The following is a 25365-nucleotide window of genomic DNA, read 5'->3' as shown; positions in this document are numbered from 1 at the left end:
AAACAGTTTATATTTTCTGCCTCAATCAAAGTTATATTTATAAAAATAAATTTTTATTGGCTATTTAAAAGTTAAAATGACAGAAAAAATCTCGTTTTTTCTACTCATTGATGAAAAAATTCTTAAAAAAACTATATATTTTTATAACTTGATTGAGGCAGACAACATAAAGACTAATATTAGGCATAATTTCTAACTAAAATTGTGTATCTGTACAAATTAGAATTTAAGATATCATGTTTAAAAAAATATGCTAATTAGCTCATTAAATATTATTTAATTAATTAATAATTAGTGAAATATGGTTTTTCTCATTCAAATGAATTTAAACATATATACTGGACCTACTGTAAAAATACTAGATTTTTTTAAAGTTAAAATTTTTAAAAAATCTTCTAATGTGTACGTACACCTTAATGATATATTAATATCCCGCGTAATTGATTCGTTATTATTTATTATAACTGGTTGTAATTATAAAAATAATGAATTTTAGTAATTCCAATGGTATGTGTATTATAACATCTTTATATGCAAGAAGCTCGAGAAATAGCTTCTTATTTTTATTTTTTTTTGTACATTCATTTAATAATTGAATTCACGTATTCATTTAAAATTCATTTATCATAGGGTACAATCACATATGTTGATTACGGAAATGGTTACAGTAGCACCTCGTGAAAAGTCAACTCAGGAGAAACTTGATGATGTCATCAATAACTGTCCGATGACCAATCCAGTCCCGTGCTTGGATAAGATATTTAAGCTAAACAAACAGCTTATGAGTGAGATATCCCGGAGACAAACTGGAACGGATTAGAATTATCTCTCTGTACGGAATTTGTGCTCAATGTTTTGGAATTTTTAAATATGTGTCACGTTTAAATTCAAATTGTTACTTTTCTGCTATCCTGATAACAGTGTTCTCAAAACATAAACACTGGAAGAAAATGTTTTCCAAGTAGCATAACAGAGCAGTCTTAGACAGGGAAGGTGATTTTGAGAATAGATTTGCTATATTTGGTGGTTTTGCTATTCGTGTTTAATGTTATTGAAAATTCTGTCTGTTATTGGAAAAAATAATTGCAAATCGTTTAAATATTTTAACTCAAATTATTATTGATTTGATTATTTAGATATTGTAAATAAACAGAATTATTTACTCATATGTAAAATGCTATTATTTAATATACTTGTAAAAAAAAGAAATCTGCTGTCTTATTCCATTTTGATCTTAGCTGGAAATCAATTCAAGATCTAATATTATGGAAAAATTCATCATTTATTGAAAATGCATTTAAAGAAAAAAAAAGTAAACTCTTTACAATTTAAAATGGACTATTCACCAAATGAACATAAAAAAAACTTTTATTATTTTGATTCACATGACACAGAGCCAAGTACAAAGCAAGTTTAAGATCCTCAAATAATCGATAGTTTTTTATAAACAATTTCTAATCTGCCATATCAAGGATCCAAAATTTATCAAAAATACATAACATTGAGAATAATCATAAACAATTTAGATAATTCGGAATAGTTCTCCTTTTTCAATTTTGCACAAGTAAAATAAATGTCATAAATAATCTATATTGCTCTTCATCTTGATCTAAACAGAATCTGGCACTTCAGAAGTTTTTATAAACAACTCGCTTTTAAAGAAATCTAAGCTGTCTTCTCTTGCATTCTAAATTTAAAATATTTTTTTTTTTTTTTTACTTGCTTCAAAGTCTTCAGCAGAGTCTACTCCATGGATATGTAATCTGAACACAGTTTGCCCAGAATGTAGGGGCAGTCTTATCTTTTACAGCCTGTTTCGGTTTGGTTTCGATGAATGATGGACCAATCCATCAAATCCCATAGGGATTTGACTTCTCTCTATTTTAAATGGACAAAAACAAGAGACACAATTGCATTTTTCACCTTCGTGTTTTATTTCGTAGATAATCCATGAGCTTGAACTGAGCTCTTGTCCATTGCCATTATAATCTTAATATCTTACTATTTTAAGGGCAGCACACCACAAAAATTACCAACTAAATATTCTGGAGCTGATCTATCTGGAGTTAAAAAATATAATACTACCAATACTGAAACTATAAAGCTTTTTAAAGTCTTTGTAGCAATAACCTACATATTTTCATTCAAATATTTTTTGTAGCAATAACCTACACAATTTCGTTATTTTCAAATGTTTCCTTCGCAAATTCTAAGACCATAAATAAATCGTTCCATTTTCCCTCTACACATAAATGCCTTTGTAGTGTATCAAAAGTTCGGCTGATAGCTGCTCCAACAAAGTTCGTCGCATTCCGGCCACAAGACCTTTCAACTTTTGTAGTGATGCATTCAAGAAATAATTCCAGGTGACTGAAAAAAAAATTTACAAATTTAGCATTTAGCAAATAACATAAATATTCAGTTTGTGATTTTTTTTTTTTTTTTTTTTTTGCCAAGTTGTTTATTACACTTCTAGATGGCTTATCTTGACATTAGGAAATATCGGCTATATTTAATTCCTATCAACCCTAAAAAGATCAGATATCTTCCTGATATTAGTATATTAGAATATTTTTGATAAAAAAAATTACTGCAATCATTTGTCATTTGATAGAATTCCTTTAAGTTATCTATTAAGTATTAATCAAAATTTTTAAAAATATTTTCTGAAATATTGTTCTCCAATAGCTCTGCACTCTAATTATCGACTGTATATTTGACTACATAATAATTATTAGTATGTAATTAAACCAATTAATAACTATATAATTTAACTTAAAACATTTCCATAATTGAAATATTCAAAAATAAAGTATTATAATAGTCAAAAAATTTTCATTTAACATCTTGAAGAATCTCTATGTTTCATATCTCCTTCAGTCCGAGAAACACATTTTTGAGTTATATCTGTCTGTGCAAGTTTGAGGTTCGAACTCGCAACGTTAGGGTTCATAGCTGAGTAAGCCAAAGCCACTAGACATGAGTGTACACTCCTTTCCGTAGGTTGTTATCTGGCTTATGAAGTTACCACCACAATATTCCCCCACCAGTGAGTCGGTGAAGTTTATCGCGCCATTCATTGCGAGCGACGAACTTGTTTTTCGCGCCAGGCGTTACGGCGAGCGACGGAGGGCGTGAGTGGTTGCTGCCGGTAGATGGAGCCACGGCAGCTGAACGATGGATGGGGTTGTTTTTAGAACGAGGGTCACCAATGTGCAAGTTTGAGGTTCGAATTCGCAACGTTAGGGTTCATAGCCGAGTAACTAAGCCACTAGACAGAAGTGTACACTCCTTCCCCTAGGTTGTTATCTGGCTTATGAAGTTACCACCACATGTCCATCTATTAGTGAAACCCGATAACCCAAAAATTGTTTGGAGTAAACGGTTGAAAGTTGGTATTTGTTAACTGCTTTGAATTTTTCTCAGAGTTTCAAAGTTTGAACGAAATCCATTCATAGTAAGCCTCACTATTCGTCCGAATACAAGTGAAAATTGATAACTATAAAACTTAAACTAGATGGAACAGATTTTACATTTAAAGTGCATATATCCGTATCATTTTTTAATCGCATCCGTTAACGACTTGATCATCTATCTGCATATACATTCGCATATACGACATTAACTCGAAACCACGACGACTTTGATAAATAAAATCTCGGTTCACAGTTTTAGAATCTAAATGGGAGATTTTTATCAAAACTGGAATTAAATCGAACATATGGATTACATATTTGTCGCTTTGTATTCTCACGTTCGTGTGAATACCAGAACTCAAAAATGCAGTAATTTAAATGAAATTTTGTTTATGTCCTTGTCATTATTAATGAAACTCTATATCAAATTGCGATTTGAATCAATCAAAGTAATGTCGTTCAAAACGCATATTCGGTTTTCTCTATTACATTACAAAGTACAAAATTCTCATACGCCAAACTTTAAAAATAAAAATCAGAGAATTTGAGGTATTCAGACCTTTTCCCCAGTTCCATAATGTATGAGACCATAAAATTAATTAAATGCCTTTAAATTCATAGAACAAGCTATCCAATTTCTTTTAAGTATAGACGGGTCCCTCGGGGGTGGAGGGAGGGGCACCTCGTAATTGAGGATGAGAAGCTTCCGGCATGGTTGTTGTTTCTCGCCACCCTTGAGGATATACGATGAGGCTACCTCCCATCAATGACAAGACATACTTCCTTAGGGAAGGGTTGTACTGTGGCTGGTGATGGCCGTTAGGCCTCACCCACAGTTCCAAGTAGTGTTGCTATCGCGACGATACGGTCATTGAAGTTTATTTGTGTACCTTCGGGCGGATCGGAGTAGTCAGTCTATGATTTACATATAGACAGAAGTAATTCTTGCCACATTGGCTTAAATTTACAATCACTCTAACTCATCTAAACTACTTTTTATATTGAAATATCCGATATAGCTACCACGAAAGGAAATCCTGTGAATAACAAATGCTTTCTTTCTTGAACAAAACAAAATTTGATATAGCTGTTTGATCAAACTTTTATCAATTTGAAAGGAATAATTAGTGAACTTCGTAAAGAAGATAGTATTAAATTTCCAAATAATATTTATATAAATATATCAGTCAAAATGGTCAAGTCAAATCTTGTCTGGTCAGTTCCGTTCTTCGGTTATATATTATCGATATATTTAAAATAATAATTTAAACCAATCGGCCTGCCTCAATCATTTGTCCGATTTTGCCAGTTTTGATCTCGTATTAAAGACATTCCCTGATATACATACATATTCCTTGAGGGAAAATGTCTGCCATTTTTAAGAGAGATAGAAAAACAATACATAAACCAGCTCCCTGACGAAGTCAGGGATTTTAAACCGAGAGAGCGCCTCTTATTTTAGTAACGCCACCTAGGGCCAAGCGTACTACTTAGCTACTCATGCATCACAACACTTTTTACTGGGTGGACTCATTCATTCATTCATCCACAGAGCATGATTTAGACCTGAATCAAAGAACGATCACCTTTAAACCAATACCCACAGTGGTACCGTCTCGACATAGACAACTTAGTGACCACGACAGCTTTATACGCACACGAACCACCACATACACGGCGAGTCTTCGGCCGGCGGGGTTCGAACTCTCAACTCAAAAAATGCGAATTCAACACCCTATCAATCAGGCTATACCGACCGTTCGCTTCATGGTACATTTTCTCTGAGGAAATCTTGCGAAAGAATTCGTCGGCCCTAATCATTGAACTGATTTATAGAGATTTCCTGGATATGAGATCAAGGGTTATTTGCTTTTCACTATCCTCCAATTTTAAGAGAAATTGATACACTTCATAATACATTTCTCTATGGGGAAATCTTGCGACGTTCTCCAGTCCCAACCGATGAACCGAATTTCAAAATTCTTTATTTCATATGGATGCCCCTCGATACAGCATCAGTGATTGTCTATCATCTTCTTTCCTATTTCAAGAGATTTCCTTAAATAAAACTTGGGAATCGCCCTCAGTCTCAACGACAGGAAAGATGTGGAAAATGTTCACCTATTCTTTGGTTTTGTCAGTTATTTTAAATATATAGTAGGCGGTTTAATGACTAATATATTAAGGCGGCTAGTAATAATAATTACTAATGTGATTAAAATTCCTTAGTTAATCTACAGTGGTTACATCAATGCCACATAATTTTTCGAATTTTGTTCTGAAGAAATAAATTTTTAAATAAAAGAAAGTATTTACGGCTTTTAAAAACACTATAACTTTAACACTACACTTTAAAAACACTAAACTTTAAATATATAGTTGGTGATCGAATATCTGATCCATTAATGCGGCTAGTAATAATAATTACGAATGTGATTAAAATTCCTCAGTTAATCTACAGTGGTTACATCAATGCCACATAATTTTTCGAATTTTGTTCTGAACAAATAAATTTTGAAAAAAAAGTAAGCATTTACGGCTTTTAAAAACACTATAGCTTTAACACTACACTTTAAAAACACTAAACTTTAAATATATAGTTGGTGGTCGAATAACTAATGCATTAAGGCGGCTAGTAATAATAATTACTAATATGATTAAAATTCCTCAGTTAATCTACAGTGGTTACATCAATGCCACATAATTTTTCGAATTTTGTTCTGAACAAATAAATTTTTAAATAAAAGAAAGTATTTACGGCTTTTAAAAACACTATAACTTTAACACTACACTTTAAAAACACTAAACTTTAAATATATAGTTGGTGATCGAATATCTGATCCATTAATGCGGCTAGTAATAATAATTCATTATGTGATTAAAATTCCTCAGTTAATCTACAGTGGTTACATCAATGCCACATAATTTTTCGAATTTTGTTCTGAAAAAAAAATGAATTTTTAATTAAAAAAAAATATTGATGACATTTAAAAACACTATAAAAAATAGACAGCGTTTATTATTTTTTTATTATTAATTGCTTGTCTATTTTCCACTTTTATTCAAATCAGGCTATATTAGAATAAAAAAGTTCTTCTTTCGAGATTTTTTTAAAATCTTACATATATTCGATTTAAAAATGGCCCTTTCGTCTCTATTTCAGAGAAATTATGTAACATCTTTACAATTACCTGCATAATTGTTTCACTCTCCTTTCGCCGCTTGTCATGTCTTCTGAATTATCAGGCATTTCTATCTCACTTCGCCGTTTAGATGATGCCGCACATCCTGCATCGTACAGAGCATTCTTTATACATCCTATGTGCGATCTGAAATCTAAAAGGCTTAAGGATTAGTTTTACATCTAAGATTAAAATATAAGTATATAATAAAAATTTAAAATACATTTATTTCCCACAACAAGAATGTATATCTTAAGGTCAATGTGTTTAATAGGTTACTATTAATAATAACTGATGAACAACATGACGAAACTTATATACACTGAGTGGCCAAATTATTATGACCACCCCTTCAATACTGTGATGGACCATCTTTAGCCCGTAATACTGCTCGCATTCTTGGCTTAGATTTTGTGAGATATTAATAAGTGGAAAGAGGAATTTGACTCCATAAACGATGAACTGCACTCTCCAGTGCCTTCAGATTGGGTGGTACTGCATCCAGCTGTCTGATGCCCTGTTCGATTCATCCCACAAATCCTCAATTGTATTGAGATCTGGTAATTTTGCGGGTCAACGAAGGCAGATAAAGTCAGCGTCATGTTCTTCGAACCATCTGATGGCAATACCAAATGTATGACAAGGAGCAGTGTCTTGCTGAAAGTATCCATCCCCGGCAGGGTACACCATTAACATAACAGGATGTACTTGATCTGCGAGAACACTTAAATACCCTTGGCATTCAGACGCTGTTCCAAAGTAATCAAAAGAATCATGCAATGCCAAGAAAGCATCCCCCAAATCATAATATTGCCTCCACCAGCTAGAAGTGTTGTGGCAATGCAGTTAGAGTCCATGCTTTTGTGCTGTTTTCGCCATATCCAAAACCTGCCATCTGCATGGTGTAATTGAAAACGCGATTCATCACACATCATCACTCTTTTCCTGTCATCTACTGTCCAATCCTTATGAGCCTTTAGAAACTGGAGACGTCTGCGCTTGTTCAAGGTTGACAGCAGAGGATTTCGAACAAGTCATCGGCTCCCAAAGCCTATACGTTGTAATGTGCCCCGCACATTTCGTTCAGAGACGTTCGCAGTTGCTCCTTCATTAAGATTCCCCGCTATTTGAGGTACTGTTGCTCTTCTGTTGGAGTGGAAATTTCTGGCAAGTCTCCTTTCAGCTCGAGCATTCAGTAGCCTATAACGACCATAATTCTGAAGTTGATATCCGGTTTCCTGCTTGGTAGTACACTCTTTGTACATATTAATAACTGCTGCTCTCAAACACTTCACAAAAGCAGCCTCTTTACTGATACTGGTTCCGACGCTTCGAGCGTCTACAAGTTATTATTATTATTTATATTACTGTTATTATCGAGTTATTATTATTATTTACATGACTCAATTAATGTTTCATAGTTTGCTTTAGAGAATCAGTGATATTGGTAGAACAAACAGCTTCATTTTGTGTACAAGATTCAGATATGGAAAAACATTTGACACGTAGTACCTTTTTTTTTTTTTTTTTTCAGATGAATATTTCTCTGAGAAAAAAAAAGGAAAAGGGTATTTTTTTAAAATATTGTAACATCTTGTGTTATTCTGTGTGTTTTGCATTAGCCACCTTTTGGGATCAACAAGTTCATCTAGATTAATTTCTTACCAAATCTTTGATTAAATATTTTAAGCAGCTTAGTCTTAATGATCCAACCAATGCCAACCAAACTTTTATATGTATGGAAATCGTTCTGTACTATTTAAAGAATTTTACATTGTGCTTAATAAAAGAGGAAGTATTTTCTCTAGTTTTCCGTCGTTTCACTTAGAGCTTTAATTTAGAATGGAATTTCAACTATTTCTGAAGTTAAAACTTTATTTATAAGGATAATAAAATTTTCATTCAAACAATTTCTTAAAGAATGAGAAGATAAGCTGTATCTTTATTAATAGAAGGAAACTTCATATTAAAATATTTCTAACAAAAATAAAAACGATTTGAATTTTTTTGAATTTAACGATAAGGGAATATATTGTTGTAAAATTTGCTTTAAATATATTTAAAAATCTATTAAATATATACAAAAAGAATTATGTGGCTTGTTATATTGGTATCATTAAAAAGATAGTATTTTTTTTTAATTTTAAACTGATGTATTATTATTACTATTATTATTTTGTATTTTTGAAAGTTTTGGCGAAAAAAATAACATTTCATTTAATTTTTTCATTAAATAAATTTCCGAAACAGATGTTGTACATTTCTACCTTCCAAAGTATGTTTGTGAGAAATTTTCTTACTTCTAGATGTTGAAGCGGTATGTCATGTGCTCGGATAGAACCTGGGACTTGTGGTTAGCAGTCCAGTAAGTAAACCATTATACCAAAACGATCGTTCGGGTAGAAGAGTTGTTAACTGGCTTATATGCTATTCACCACAGTACTCTCCCTCCAGTGAGTCAGTCGGAAGTGAGACGAACGATATGGATGTTCAGTGGTGATGTATTAAGTTATTAGTAGCTGTTGTTTTTAATGGGCCTACAGTTTGAATAGCGCCAAGCGTTATGGCGAGCGTTTGTGGTTGCTAATGCACCAAGTGTGTCTGACAGCTTTGGGTTGCTGCGTCACATGAGTCTGACGACTTTGGTTGAGTGTAGATGGCGCCACAACATCTGTTACGAAGGTTAAAGGTTCATCGTCCGGGTCACCAATGAAGCGGTATGTGATGTGCTCGGATAGAACCTGGGACCTTGGGGTTAGCAGTCCAGTAACTAAACCATTATACCAAAACGATCGTTCGGGTAGAAGAGTTGTTAACTGGCTTATAGGCTATTCACCACAATGTAAAGGTCTATCCTGTAATGTGTAGAGACACACATGCACCTTTATTATTAGTGGCAATTTAAATCGGATAATAAAATTGATGCACCAATATCTTATAATTTGCAAAGTATAATGTCCGAAATTTCATTTTATTTAATTACTGATTTTTTTATTACTTTTAATGTCTGATTTGTTATTTTTATACAGTCAAAATGACGTGCAATTAAGAAAGTTTGTCACCTGCTCTCATATCTGATGTTTCGTTGCAGACATCCACAGCCAGATCCCTTATACCTTGTGTTGCTGATTCAAAAAAGAAGAGGGTAGTTTCATTGGTGCATTGTTTCAAATACTCCTGCTTGCAATCAATATTATCCGCAATCTCCCTGAAAATTGGATTTTTATTTTATTAAGATCTTTATTACTTTACTTTATACTTAACTTACTTTTACTATACTTATGCCGGGTTTACACTCGGCCAGTTATAAGACGGCCAGTAGGCAGCGAATGCGTGGAAAGGATGAAAAATGCTGTTCTGTCGATGGCAAGTAATGTCCCGATATGTTGATCACTTATGAAAGATTAATTCCGATAGTTTTTGCTCTTTGTTCTTTCTGATGCGAGAGTGTGTGTTTTTTTTTTAATAATTTTCCAAATTTAGATATGTTGACCCTTTTTTTTTTATTTTACCACTTTCCGTTGCATAAATATCCATCATTTTAAGAAACTAATATAGATAATTTCTGTGAAAAGAAAATTTAGGGGATGGAAAAACTGCAATTTATGGTCAAGCGTAGAATACCTGAATTTACCTTATGAAATTGTGGCAAACATAAATCAGTCCCTTTCTGCGCATGCGCCGCCTACTAGACATCTTATAACTGGCCGAGTGTAAACTCGGCATTACTTTACTTTTATACTTAATATCATTTACTTCATTAATGAAAAGTAAACCAAACAAATTTCAAGCTAATATTTAAAAAAATGTTAATTTATCTTTCTTTTCTGCATTTCATAATAAGTTTTGCAACTATTATACATATTCGATTATTGGTACTTTCCAATTTGTAGCTAAAGAATAAAGAATACTAAATAATGGATCTTTAGTTTGATGATGTTTTGAGGCCGGCTTACCATCCATTATATGACAATATTGGCAAAAATTGTTCGAAATGTTCTACATATCAAACCTTGAAATACCTAGTTTGTCATATGGTTACTTCTTGAATTGTGAATACTCACTTTCAAAGAAATTATTTAATTATTTAGTAATTATTTTAATTATTTAATTATTTTATTAATTTAATTATTTAGTAATTGCATCTTCAATTAAAAGTTATTTTAAATTTTGATGTTTTTTTCTCAATGACATCGGAGCGTTTAATGCCCCCAAATCATTTTTATGTCACTTAAAATCCAAAAAATACTGACGCCACTTTTGTACCCATACAATTTGTTCTCTAATTGGAATGCAATTTACAAAATATTTTTAAGTATATTTTATAAAAATAATCTTCGTTGTTATAGAGATTATTCATAACATCGATGGTGTCGATATTAAATCCAGTGTGTGTGTGTTCATGTTATCGTTGCTGCAATAAGGATTGATTTTTTAAATAAAATAAACATAGAAAAATCCAATTACAAATGAAAACAGAAATTTTGCAATATTTCAAAATAGAAGTTCAAATCTTTTTTAAAAAAAATTTTCACATATGGCTCTTGAATATTTAGGATGATATATACCTATTGGATTAGTCAGCACCAATTGCTTACTAAATAGAAATTTCTGACTTATATATAAATGTGAAATAAAATTCCAATAAATAAAGTCGTTGCTATGACAAAAAAAAATTAAAATTAAATATTTTTTCTAGAAATCTTCAGAGATAAATATTGGATATCAGAACAATATTGTCCTGATATTTAATTCAAGAAAGCATTATGAAGATAAAAAGTCTCAGTTAGGTAATAATTAATCCTTATATTCAGGTCTTATGCACGTTCATAGATCCGTCTGAAGATAAACTTGGGTTGAAACTATATTAGAGCTATTTTCATCATACAAACATCATAATTTTAAGCCACAATCAGATAACAAGGTTGACAATTCTCTAAGCAAATTTTCTCTACCCGAACTTCCACACCAGTTTTAACATGCTTGACGCCAAATTTTTTACTAAACTTTCAATACATCTTCATAGCAAGTTCTTTATTAAGAAACGAACCTTGACAGAATGCTCCAGTCACAACCGCAGTACAAATTTCGCTAATTTCGATTTCATAGGGATATCGAAGATCATTTGTATGATTCATTTTGCGAGAAATATCACATATTAAAGATCGAACAGATCCTCGAACTCAGTTATAACTATTTTGTGCCTTTATAAACATAATGAAACATTCATATTGCTATATCTTATTGTGTAAAAGTATGTTCAAAAGTATTTTTTTTTTTACAATAAAATGCAATTCTTCAAAACTCATGGAAATGATTAAATCAATGTTATGAATATAACAAGCAGTTAGCTGTTCACCTAGGATGGCGAGTAAAAAAATAATTCGTTACATCATTTAAAACATTTTACTGACTATAAATGCATATACATAATGGTTTAGAAATAGGCTTATCGATGGCAATTAAAGAATTATCTTATTACTGTTATATATACTCTATAATTACCCTTACTTATCCTTATATGTATTCTATAATTACCCTATAAATCTTATATATATATATATATATATATATATATATATATATATATATATATATATATATATATATATATATATATATATATATATATATATATATATATATATATATATATATATATATACATATATATATATATATATATATATATATAAAAGGTAGAGAAGATAGCTTGGCGCAAGTTATTAGATTTATTGAAAGGGTTGAATCTAAAATCGAATTTAAGACTTCTTCTTCTACTATCTTCACGGAAAAATCTTCACGTTTTACTCCTCTCTGAGCTCAAATAACATTTTTGGCATTATATCTGTCTGTGACAAAGAGAGATAACTCAAAAACGCTTTGAGCTAGATGGTTGAAATTTGGTATACGGTTTTTACAGCAAACTTGCAGATTTCTGTCAAATTTTGAGTAAATGAGTAAACTCTGTTCAGGGTAAGTCTGTCTGTCCGGCTGTTCGATTATAAGTCCACACGATAACTACAAAGCGAAGACAGCTAGATATAAGACTCGCGACACAGATTTAACATTTATAATGTAGATACCTCCCTAATTTTGATAAAAATTAAAATTATAGATTAACTGTCTGTCGGTCTGTACTTTCAGAAATATGTAAAAGCGATAATTCAAAAATGGAATGATTTAAATATATCAAATTTGACAACAAGCGCAGCTTTGTGTCAAATTTTTGTTTCAATCGGTTGAGAAAAAATTGCGTCTAAAACGCAAATTCATCTTTATTAGACAAATTTTAGAAAGGCAACTCACGCTGGTTCTCCCTCTCCTTTGCACTGCATTAAGCGGTTAAGATAAAATTAAACTTCGATGATAAAACAAATTTGAAAATTCTTTTATTACTTACCTGCAGTAAATTGAAAGTTCTTCGTCAGTCCATGCGTAAAGAGGTTTGTCAGAATGAAAGATAAGGGAGAACTGTTTGTCACAATTACCGTGGACATCCATAAAGCAATTAACGGTGAGGTTCTCAGATCTTCCGGTTGCAAGAACTGAAGATTCAAACATTTGTAAAGAAAATGAAATTCTAGAGAAATCTTCAAAATCAGTGTTTATTTTAAGTGACAACGTAGAGGTGTAATTTTTTGATGAAAGCTTTAGAATAGTCATATTATTTTTTAATCTTTACATAAAAATAAGATTGAAAAAAAAACATCTATGAAATAAAAATAAAATTAGTAAAATGACAAAAGTTTTAAAAAAATAAAAAAAAATGGATTTTTTTTTGGCTAAAAAGTGGTATAAAGCAAAATTATTTTAGTTAAGAGGTTTATCAAATGATTTCTTAACACTCTCAATGCTATCGACGAGATAAAAACTCCATGAAAAGACAATTATCAATTCTTCCGGTTGTTGACATTTTTTATTAAAAAAAATTAATGGAAAAGTACAGGTATTCTTCAGATATGTATTAGAAAGTTCAACCTATCTAAACTGGCATAAGAGACAAATTTTAACCCACAGAAACCTGTAATTGGAAGTATCTGAAAGACGAGATATCTCGTCGGTAGCGTTGAAAGTGTTAAAATTTCTCAGTTAGCCCGAGAACCATATTTCCTTGTTCTTGAACTAAAAAATAAACTGTATTTCTATTTATTCTTTAAATATTGGGTTCGACTGATAAATAATAGGAAAATTTCAATTTTTTCGCACTGTGAAGCATTAAAACAACCACAGAACATTTCTAAATAAATAGATTTCTTATTCTCTAATTCAAGGATTGCTGAACATACTGAGAAATTATCATACCAAATTTGCACAAAGAAATATGCATTAGAGTTTAATTTATGATACTTTTCATAAGAAAATAATACCATAGGTTAGAATTTGTGAAAATAACATTAAAATATACGTAAATGCAAATATAAAAATATGTAACTTTCAAAAAAATGGACTTAGAAACAAACTTCAGTTTTATAAAGAAAATGGCTCAAAAAGGGATTATTAAATAAATAATGCCTATTTTCGTAAAAAAATAGACTTTTCAGTGTAATCACCTACTTTAAGGAAATAGGTACTGTGAAAACCCCTTTTAATACAGCGTTTGACAACTTAGAATTTTTGTTTAAAATACGATAAACTATTTACTTCAGCCTAGCTCTATAACAGAGAGATCAACTTCTTGCTCTGATTTCATAATTATTTTTGAATGTTATTGTTCTAATAAAATTTGACACAATTAATAAATGTTTTCTTAATTTTAAATTTCAAACTTTTTTTTAAAAAATTGAATAGCTTGTAACCATTATTACAGCATTTTCATTTCGAAATCCCTTTTTAGGTAACCATTTATATGGATAACTCTTGACTTTCTTTCACAGAATTTTAACAAAATGTAATTTTCATATATAGTGATATACAGGGTGGTTATAATAAAAGTGCAGTGTTTGAAGGACTGGAAAAGAAAAACTACTTGGAGTATGTTGAAGAAATTTGGTATATGTTATATTTACAATATGGGGAAATAAATTACACAATAAAAAAATCATTTCAACCTTTTGTCATAGGTGGCGCTTTTTAATGACAATATTTTATGCATTGTAATTATAAAATTTTTCTGAAAATATGAAATGCATAATGTATTATTACAATATTTGTTCAATATAGGAACCTTCATATCTTATCAAATGCTGTAGACGCAAGACAGCGTGATCCAGAGTAGCACTTAATGTTTCCTGCTGAATTTCTATGACATGTCCAGTAGTGCTGCTTTTTAAAGCAACAACAGAGTTAGGTTTGTCCTTGTAGACGCGATCTTTTAAATATCCCCACAGCCAGAAATCACAAGATTTAAATCAGGTGAACGAGGTGGCCACGCATTTTGGAAATATCTGCTATCTATATGATCCTCACTAAAAATTCGGTGAAGCAGTTGTGTAACACAATAAGCAATGTGAGGTGGTTCTCCATCTTGCATGAATATTGTTGAATAGAGGCAGTTTCTATCCTGCAAAGCAGGGATCACATTACTTTCTAATATTTGAGTGTAGCTACTGCCTGTAAAGGTGCAATAAACTAACCCGGTCATTAATCATTTTCTTTAAGCCATTCACTTCAATGTCTTCAAAACTGCCTTCTGCTTCACATAAAATAATGATTACATATATATATATATATATATATATATATATATATATATATATATATATATATATATATATATATATATATATATATATATATATATATATATATATGAAGGATGATTCATAAAGAAGTTTACAGTTCCAATATAGTTTATTTAGAATTTCATTTTTTACATCTTTGCTCTATAAACAAATAAAGCAGCGTAAAATTTTAATCACCTCTGATTACTAAATTTCTTTAAAATATTATTTTAACATTCAGTTTCGTAGAAAAATTAAGCGTATTTTTTATGTCCATGTGATTATTGCTATTAATTAAAACCAATTTTTAAAATTTTGGCACAATCAAAAAAAAATCAGCCTATACAGCAAATGATATAAAAATAGTTTTTTATAACATTTTTAGTTTCTGAATTTATTGCCGGAGAGCATTAAAGTTGCAAAAGGAGAAAAATACGTGTGTGTAAAAATAAAATGCATAAACTTAACATAATATTATTGGGATTTCAAATTTTATTAAATTTTAAAATTATAAACGAAAAATATCATCAAAGCACAGTTAATAATTCCATTATAATCTCTCCCTCCCTCTCACTCATTCACTTATTTTTTTACAGCTATCTGAAAGAGTTGGACCGCTACAAGTATATAAAGTGGTGGAACTAATTAATATCACAATAATTTATTATTATTTGTTAATCCTATATAGCGCGTTATTTTGTTCATCAAACAGAATTGGATAAATAATTCAAAATATCATAATGAATATAGTTATAAATCTTTAATTTAAGGTTTTAAGATAAATTTACAAATCAAAAGTATAAATTCTGAATTAAAATTTCTTACAGAAAATTTCAGTGTGAAAGTAAATAATATTAGGAGGAGTAATTTATTATTGTCTTTGGGGACTGACTTTTTTCTGACACTACTAATCTATTTCGTATAAATCTTTTAGACATCCTCGGTCTGTACGGTTCATTCATGTATTTCGAAGGATTACAAATCTTTATTTAAACTATAATATTTTAGGAGTAAATTCGATATTTCTTCTAATCATTGAGTCCATATTCCACCATAATGGTTTAAATTTACACAATGCCAATTCGCATGAAAAATGAACAGCGCATATCACTTATCTTGTACTGTTTCCATTTTGTACTTCTTTTTGCAAGAGGCTGATGTAGACATTTTTGTCTCTTATGATTTTGTAAAAATTATTTTATACATTCTCCTATATAAAACGAAATTGCCATAAGCTTCAAAAAATATATGACATGCACATATATCAAGACTGTGATATGCGTGTTCTTGTATAAGAATCAAAAGTATTGAGATGCAAGTGAGGGGGGAGTGCCTCTTTGGGGCGTAAAAATGCGTTTTTTATAATTATGTCAGCTTGTTATGCTAATACAGGACTAGAATTAAAATCACAAGATCATATACCAAATGTCATGTATTTATTACCACATTTATTTGCATGTAAAAGTACAGACCGACATACAGTCATCCCTTTTGAAAAATATGGCTCAAAATTTGATACAAAAGTGACTTGAAACGTGTGAACAAAATTTCGTTTACCATACGTTTTGTGAATTTTCGCTTTTATATGCATGCAAAAAAATAGACAGACAAATAATCAACTCCTTGGCAAATTTCTTTCAAATTTGATATATATCTACACTTTAGACGATAAATCTGTGCACCAAATTTTATTTATCTTCCTCCCTTCATTTTGAGGGGCCGCGGTGGCCTGGTGTCAAGGTCTCGGCTTGTGAGCCATAGGGTTTCTGGTTTGAGTCTAGACAGTGGAAGAAGGGTGGGATCTCACATCTAGCCATGTTTCGAAACAACGAAATTCCTTTTACATTTAATCAATACAAGTAACAAAGCAAAGAAACATAAACGCTTTCTTTCTTTCATATAAGGAGCAGGCGAGATTATTAAAATCACAATATGTCCGCCATATCACCATTTGACCCATGCATTAAATATATTTGTTCTACAATTTCTAAAAGGTTCTTGTAATGAAATGAACTTAAATTGAAATGAAAGCTGTTGTCCTTCTATCAATATGAAAGGGGAAGATGACAAAAAAAAGCATCTTTGTGAGAAATAATTCAGTTCAGATTCGGAAACTTGGTAGAAAGAAAAAGGCAATGGTTTATTGACAATCTAAATGAAAATAATCTTTCCAGACAAAAAAATAATTTATACTTGCATTAATATTGAACTACTGAATTCTTCTATGAAAAAGATTAATAGTATTTGTCAATGTACTTCAATAACCGGCTATATTCAATAAATATACTAATCTGAAAATAGTCTTTTCCACGAAATAATAAAATAATATCAGCGAATGTATCTTTCAAGATTGATTTTTCTTTCCGGTTTACTCTGCAGTCTGGTAAAGCAGATCAGATTGGTAGATTTTAACTAATGAATAGATGAAATTAATTTTCCTCTGATTTCTTAAGGATTACAGGCTTTCATGCTCTTTCCAAAATAAAGCCTTTGCCACAATTGTATTATTGATAATGTTTTGTGTACCAGGTTGTCCTGTTAAAATTATAAGAATTTTAGCATTGTGTACCAGGTTGTCCTATTGAAATTATAAGAATTTTAATATCTTTAAGGTTATTATAAATATTTATTGTAACTTAAAAAATGATATGAGAAGATGGTATAGAAGTGAAAGAGATGGCGCAATTCTATTCATTGTACTTGCAAAATTTTCTTTCTTTTCTTCTTTTTCCTCTACATTGATTAATAAACTGCATTGAGTCAAACCAACCCAAACTATAGAAAAATGAGGCCAAGTTAGGTCAACTCAGCACTTGTCACTCACATTACATGCATAAACATATGCATTTTGAAGAATGGAATCCTTATCTGTTTTAATTATGGGCAGTATTAGCCATATTTTGACTGAGAGCTTCGGTTTTAATTTAGAGTCCTCGTTTAATTAATAATATTCACTACTTCAGTTTCAAATCTTGGGAAATTTGTGAATTAAAAAGCATAAAAATCATGAATATCCGAGATAAATAGAATTGTAATCGCTTGAGTGATCTTAGAAAATTTGGTTAATAGAAAATGAATTCTAAAACATAACTTTTTTTACAGCTTCCCGAAATTGTTCGTTTGAAATTATAAAATTATTACCAGATATTAATATTTTAATCGAATTTCGAGCATGAAATTTTTTTTAGATATTAATTATTTTTAGTAAAAGGATTCCCAAATGTTACTGATTTCTGCTTTTCCTTTGCAATTTCTTAATGGTTATATATAAAAGAATTCTCAAAGTAACAGGTTCCTCCGCTCAACAAAGCGAAGCTTTTCAACACATTAACATACAACAGGTTTTTTTAAATTTTTCATGACAACATATTAAATTTTCTCACATTGCTACTGAAGCAGGTAAAAATGGGATTATGGTTGTTTTTTTTTCCCTCTAAATAACTTTGTGAGTTATAAAATATCACCTTTTGGTAATGACAGTTTCGAAAGTTCCGCACTGAACGTTACACCCTGGATAGACAGGGTATATGTGAGATTTTCAAACCATCTTATTAGGCAAATTGATTCTCACGTCATATCTGATACCTTTTTATGAATAAATTTGTGAGCTTTATAAAAAAAAATGAAAAATGCTTTGATTTTCAGGTATTGACTCGATGAACATAGAACTCGATTGATACAAATTCAAACAATTGAATTTTCATTGTATTCTACTGTATTAAAGCCATTAACATATTTAAAGTTTTCGTATTTTACATTACAATTTATTTTAATTGGGACATATAATTTTTTTCAACCACTGTAGTTTTTTTTTTTTTTTTCGCTCAACATAAATTTTTTGTACTTCGGGCCCAAAGACCTAACTATATTATGTCTATATTGATTAATTAGATAACTGTCTGATAAACTTACTGTTTTCACTATTCTTTCTTCAATTTTATTGTTATCTTCTAATCTCCTCATTCGAGTTGTGATTCGTAAGAGTAAAGCCGGCGCTACACTATCTATGAACATCTTCCAGTTTCGGAAGCTAGATAGTTTACAATACCACATTAGATAGTTTAATTTTTATGACGGAACTTCAACTTACGAACTTCCAACGTCCAAAATCGAATATTCTCGTTGGAAAATATTCTGATGGCTGTCAGTCTTTTTTGGCCGAATCAAACAAAGTCTCAAACGTAATAAGAAAGGTACTCGTTTGTATAGGTGGACAGTTGTGCAGCAGAAACGTAGGTGGACAATTGTACAGTTCATAATACCACACCAGATGGTTTAATTTTTATGACGGAACTTCAACTTACGAACTTCTAAAGCCAAAAGTCGAATATTTGTATTGGAAAATATTCAGTCTCTTTTACCCGAATCAAATAAAATCTCGAACATAATTAGCAAAGCCTTCGTTTGTATAGGTGGACAGTTATACAGCAGAAACAATTTGCAGCCGTTAATCTGATAAATAATCATTTTTTACGTCTCATATTTTAAATTGACGAATTGGAACAAGATAATGCAATTACAACTTTTCTTCTGCCATTGATTGACCCAGGTTGGCTATATAACAGAAATACTTGTCTTTGTAACTGTTGAATCATTTTATTTAAAAGTTATATCATACGTGAAGTCGAATCTCAACGCATCGGTAATGCCGGTATAAACAGCGAAATTTGTATTGTAAATTGGGGGTTTTATTGCAAATTGTTAATGGGAATGTTAACTTTATTTTAAGGTCATTTAAAAAGAATTTTGCTAGCATTTTAACAGTCTAAGGCTATCGAAATTGTCAAAGCTTTTCTACAGTTCCATTTCTTACATATAGGAGCATATGGAATATTTTCCTAAGTATAATATTTTGGACTGATTCAAACTTGTCCATACAGTTTTTAGCAGATTCTCTGACTAATGCAGAGTAAGTAATTATTAATCTTAGAAATTTCTGCATTAGTATTTTTATATTTATCAAATTGTTGTTGAATAAGTTGAAACAAATGGGCTGGTTTCCTCAAGAAAGACTTTAAATAAGATAAGAAAGATTTTACTTTGTAAGTGTTTCGAATTTTCAAATTGTAGCAGACATTTAAAGAGTGTTCCGTTTAAAGTGTAAATTGATTTCTGTCTTACACAGTATACTAATCTCAATTTTTTATTCCTTAAGTAAGTGTGGTTTTATTGTAACATTAAATTTATCTAGCGCGTTATTAATTGTGTAGTAGTACTTTAATTTAATTAAAACATGCTGATAAAATTTAAAGAACAGTAATAATTTTACAGACTGTCGGAAATATTAATTAATATCTTCTAGAGCTATGTTAACCCTTTAAAAGGCCAATTTTTCCTGCTCATGGTACGTTAAAATATTTTTAGGATTGAGTTTGCCTTAAGAAAAGGGATTCATTTAGCTTATTAGATAAATTTAATTTAATTTATTAATCATTTTTGTTAATTAAAAATTAAGTAAAAATCAAGGCACGCCATTTTCTGTGAAATAAGGAGTTGAAGCATCTAAGCTTCTGTCTTATTGAAAAATTTGTGAGAACATTTGCTAACCTACATAATCCCATATAAAGATTGATGAATTTGGTGGGAAGCATATTTCCCACGGCCCTAGAAAGGGTTAATATATTCCTCGAAAAAATGTGATGAAACAAAATAAGAAAGTAAATATTCATTATGACATCCAAAAAATATAGAAAAACAAACAGATTTACCCTACTTTAGTTTTCAACATTGGAAAAAGAACAAGTGATAGGAAACAATGAAAAAAATTTAAATTTCATCGCGAACATGGAAATTATTGACATAGATAATGCATAAAATTGTTTTAAAAATTATTAAAATTAAAAAACAGCCTACAATGTATTTAGTATCATAAAAAAAATTGTTTAAGATTTTACTAAAATATTTTTCGTTTAACAATGTCTCTAATTACCACCAAATGCCAAATGTTAGCTTAATTTTTAACTAACTAAATTTTTAAACAGTCACTCCGTTGTGCTCATTTGCAATTCCCAAAGTAGATTTGTACCGGATATGGAAACTTGAAAGCATACATTTGTTTATTTGTAGAGATACTTTCTCTAATAAGGCAAAATTTTATATCTGATACTTTTATTATAAGGAAAATTTAACAAAAAAAGGATCCTTTAAAAATACTTTTCCATGATCAGTTTTGGAGAAAATTTCCATTGGAGAAAAAAAATTGGAGGGATTCGAACCTTTAGCCTTACCCATAGAGCATAGCAAAATTTTAGGCTTCACTCATTTATCTGTACGATACTTTTTTACTTCACTTTTAATTACATAGCGACGATAACGTGTACATAAAATAAATGTACTTAATGAACAACTTGCTTATATCAATGCAGTCGAAAAATTACAGTTGCTTATATCAATGCAGTCGAAAAATTGCAGTTGCTTATATCAATGCAGTCGAAAAATTGCAGTTGCTTATATCTATGCAGTTGTAAAATTTACTTAAATATATTTTTAAATATTAGATTAGATATATAACTAATTAGATTAGAGAAAAAAATTAGAGAACACTATTATGTAGAAATAAAATTGGTATAGTTGAAAATCCAATTTTTGAGATATTTAGGTGAAGCAAAAATAATTTTTATACTCCTAAATTATTAAAGAAAAAGTATTTAATAAACCAATAAATCTTTAATTAAAAATCTAATCAAAATTTTGAAAACTTTTTTCTTAGTTTATGAGGATTAATTACTCATCAAACTTGTTAACTACAAATCTAGCGACGTACATTTAACATCTATATATATAACTCTAACGTACATAGCACAGAAATCGAGCTTATTACTAATTGTAGAATGGCAACAGTCAAATATAAACTGAACATCATATGAATTTCATTTCTTCATTCATTAAACATTCTGATTTAGTTTAGTTATATTAATGTCCTGTTTTAAAGCTACACTAGGGTTATTACGGGACGGCCAACGTAATTTGAAACCGCGGTCAAATGACGAGGACAACACCTGAACTGCACTCTCCTCTCCACACCACACCGGCAGGAGGATGTTTGACTCGGATGGTTTAATGTGCACCAGACCCGCTTACACAATGGTTCTTCGGTGGAATCGGGTCTTGAACCTGAAACCCAGCGATTGCGAATCTGAAACCTTACCACTCAGCCACAACGGCCTTTTGATTTGTTGAATCAAATGCTTCTTTACTCGGCTAATTAATGGAGCTGCAAAATATTATTAGAAATGCTCTGGAGATATTCCGTCATACCACCAAAGAAGACATTCAATAAGAGGAAAGATGATATAAAAGGAATCAAACAAAAAGTTCTATTAAGTGCAAAAATAGGTTTAAACATTTCACATAAGTAATCACGATAAGATTTAAGATTAATTTGTGGTTTCTCGCCAAGATGTCAAAATCCTGCCAATCGTCAAAAAACTCTCTAAAAGTCTGCAATCCTGGGTGTATACCAAGAATGCCAACAAATGGTTTTTAAAGTTACAATAAAAAATTGTCACGATTATATTTCGCGAAAAATCGTTTCAATTTTTTTCAATTTTGGAGCCGTACATTAATCTTAAGTCTAGCCTTCCAAAACAATTGTCTTATAAAAAAGATTTTTGTATTTTCTTAAGATACAAGAAGAAATCATTTTAATAATGTAAATTTCATTTTCGAACAATTTTCCATTTAACCTTAATAATGTTTTTAATTCAATTTGATTTATTATCTGAAACAATATTTTTAAATGCTGTAATGGAATTCAAACATGTGCTTTTGCCTAACATTAAATCCATAGTAGTATTTTTATTTCGTAATCTATACACTTAATAAATTACAGTAAATTGTTTTAATTGAATTCATGTGTTTTAGTCATATCAAATTATAAGATGAAATGTTTTTTTAAAGAAATACCTCCTATATTATATTAATATACTATATATTATATATATATATAATATATTATATTAATATATCTCTTAAACTATATATATATTAATAATTTAACAGTCTAAAAAGTCAATAATCTAGGCGAACAAGCTGGTCACCAAAGGAGACTAGTTTTATAATTAATTTATTTATCTTTGCATCATGCAATATGCAGATAGGATCCAGTTGATAAATATTATCCCTTAATAGAAACAAAATTAATGTTTGCTTAATATTTTCAAAGCTATCGTTCATTTAAGCAGCAAATGGCAGAAATGTATTTTTGGATACATTACATCAACCGAAAACTCCATACTCACCTGCAACGAAAACAATGAACCCGGGAAGCGACACTAAAGCCATCGTGTAGTTTGGAACGTGCTCTGTTGATGTGAGAAGCAGAGAATGAAAAAAACCAGAGCGAAACCGCTGCTGGTCATCCCTCTTCATTCAATTTATCGGCGTCCTGTTTAAAGAAGACAGGAAGGACACTGATAGCTTCCATGACTTGTTCGGATTTATTCGTGTACAATTTGCCTAACTGGTGCATCCTCTTACGCGTCAAAAGTAAAGCGTGAGACAATGATAAATGAGTAGCAGATTTAAGCGCTAGTTACGCCGCTGATTGTGAGCCGTAAAATTCGCGGCAATTAATTAATTGCAGCGTATTAACTTTAACTGTTATGAAATGTTGGTTAATAAAGATATGGTCACGATGTTATGTAAGGTTTTAACTTGTGACTAAACAAATTTATGATTTAAAAAAAAATATTTGATCACTTTTTGAGTGATATGTCAAATACCCATTTAATTTCCGGCTAGATTTATTTTTTCTTTGCATTTTATAATTAATTTCTTAATTTGTTCTTTGGTTGTTTATTTATTCTCTTAGTACTTGAAATGCGAAATGAAAAAAAAATTTTTCGCACTTTTACAAAATAAAAGTAGTTATTTCATGTGATGTCACAATCACGTGATTTACACAACAGCACATCATCTTTATTTTAATTACTTGCCTTCCGGCTGATTGGGCGTTTTTTCCTTTCTTTTTTACAAGTTGAACATAAGATTTAAAAGTTAAATTGGCGTTCAAATTAATAAAATATACAGCTTACCGAAACAATTTATATCAATATATTTTCATTACCAAAAGAATGATTAGAAAATCATTCAAACACTTAACTTTTATCTCTATAATTTTTTAAGTTGTCGAGAAAAGTACGATAAACTGAATGGAAACGCCTTTGTTTTACAAACTCTAAAATATTAATTTAATAGGAAGATTTCACTTCTTATTTATTTTCTAATTTTTAGGGCCAGAAAGTTCTCTTTATACAGGAAGGGAGAACGAATATTAAAAGTCATAAAATCCTTGAATAAAAACATTTCAATACTGCAGGAATTAAAGTGTGTGTGTTGGGGAGGGGGTGCGTGTATGTGTGTGTGCGTGAGTGTATGTTCATCAGCTTGTCTCTGAAGATGATGTTCAACTTTTCACAGACGAATGATTTGTCCAGAAGGAGAAAACATTAATTTGAGAACAGATCGCAGAGAAATTATAATAGATATGATTGTATTGAATTCGACTTAATTTATTTCGTCTAATTCTCATTATTAATATACCATCAGTCTTGTGAGTCAAGAGATAGATAAATACGATGCACCAAATTAACATCTATATCATATATACCCATGAAATTTTGTACCAAATCCAATAAGAGATGGACCGTCTGTACTTTTAAAAACATGTAAAAGCGATAACTCAAAGACGCAGTGACTTAAAAATATTAAATCTAGTATGTGATTTTGTGACTACAAGAGCAGTTTTGTGTCAAATGTTTATTTCAATCGGCTCAATTCTCATCAAAGATTAATATTTTGGAAATACTGTATACCAATGCCATGCAAGGCGTTCTCTGCGATAACACCTTTATTAGAAAGTATGCGAGAAAATTTTGGGGGGGACCACTGACTCTGCTTTATTTAAAGAAAGCAGAAAAAGCTTGACTGGGCTGTAGATTTATAACTCAACTAGCCAACTAAAAGCAGTTAATAAGTTGATTTAAAACCAAGGAAGAAAAAAAAATCTTAAAAATAATATATTAAAATTTAAACAATACTTGATTTTAATTTGAATAATTTAAGTAAACGGTCTAGTAAATTAAAGGAAATCATAGAATTAAA

The 25365-nt window shown here is 30.4% G+C and overlaps 2 protein-coding genes across 2 annotated transcripts in view; one reads left to right on the top strand and one right to left on the bottom strand.

The window, feature by feature from the left end:
* The window catches only part of LOC129962104 (uncharacterized), a 35134-nt gene extending 33972 nt beyond the window's left edge, over positions 1-1162 (top strand). The window contains exon 6 of the mRNA XM_056075828.1: positions 631-1162. Within this exon, the coding sequence (XP_055931803.1) occupies positions 631-820 (190 nt within the window). The 3' untranslated portion in view covers positions 821-1162. The remainder of the gene's footprint in view (positions 1-630) is intronic.
* A 188-nt stretch (positions 1163-1350) lies between these two features.
* LOC129961670 (uncharacterized) lies at positions 1351-23666 on the bottom strand. Its single transcript, XM_056075198.1, has 5 exons — positions 23502-23666; positions 13002-13146; positions 9661-9806; positions 6608-6752; positions 1351-2370 (listed from the first exon to the last, which is right to left on the bottom strand). Exons 1-5 carry the CDS (start codon positions 23629-23631, stop codon positions 2169-2171), a joined length of 768 nt encoding a protein of 255 aa, XP_055931173.1. The 5' UTR covers positions 23632-23666; the 3' UTR covers positions 1351-2168.
* Positions 23667-25365: the final 1699 nt, after the last annotated feature.

This window comes from Argiope bruennichi, chromosome 2, assembly GCF_947563725.1.
Source record: "Argiope bruennichi chromosome 2, qqArgBrue1.1, whole genome shotgun sequence".
Taxonomy (NCBI): domain Eukaryota; kingdom Metazoa; phylum Arthropoda; class Arachnida; order Araneae; family Araneidae; genus Argiope; species Argiope bruennichi.
This window is presented reverse-complemented; position numbering and strand designations above follow the sequence as displayed.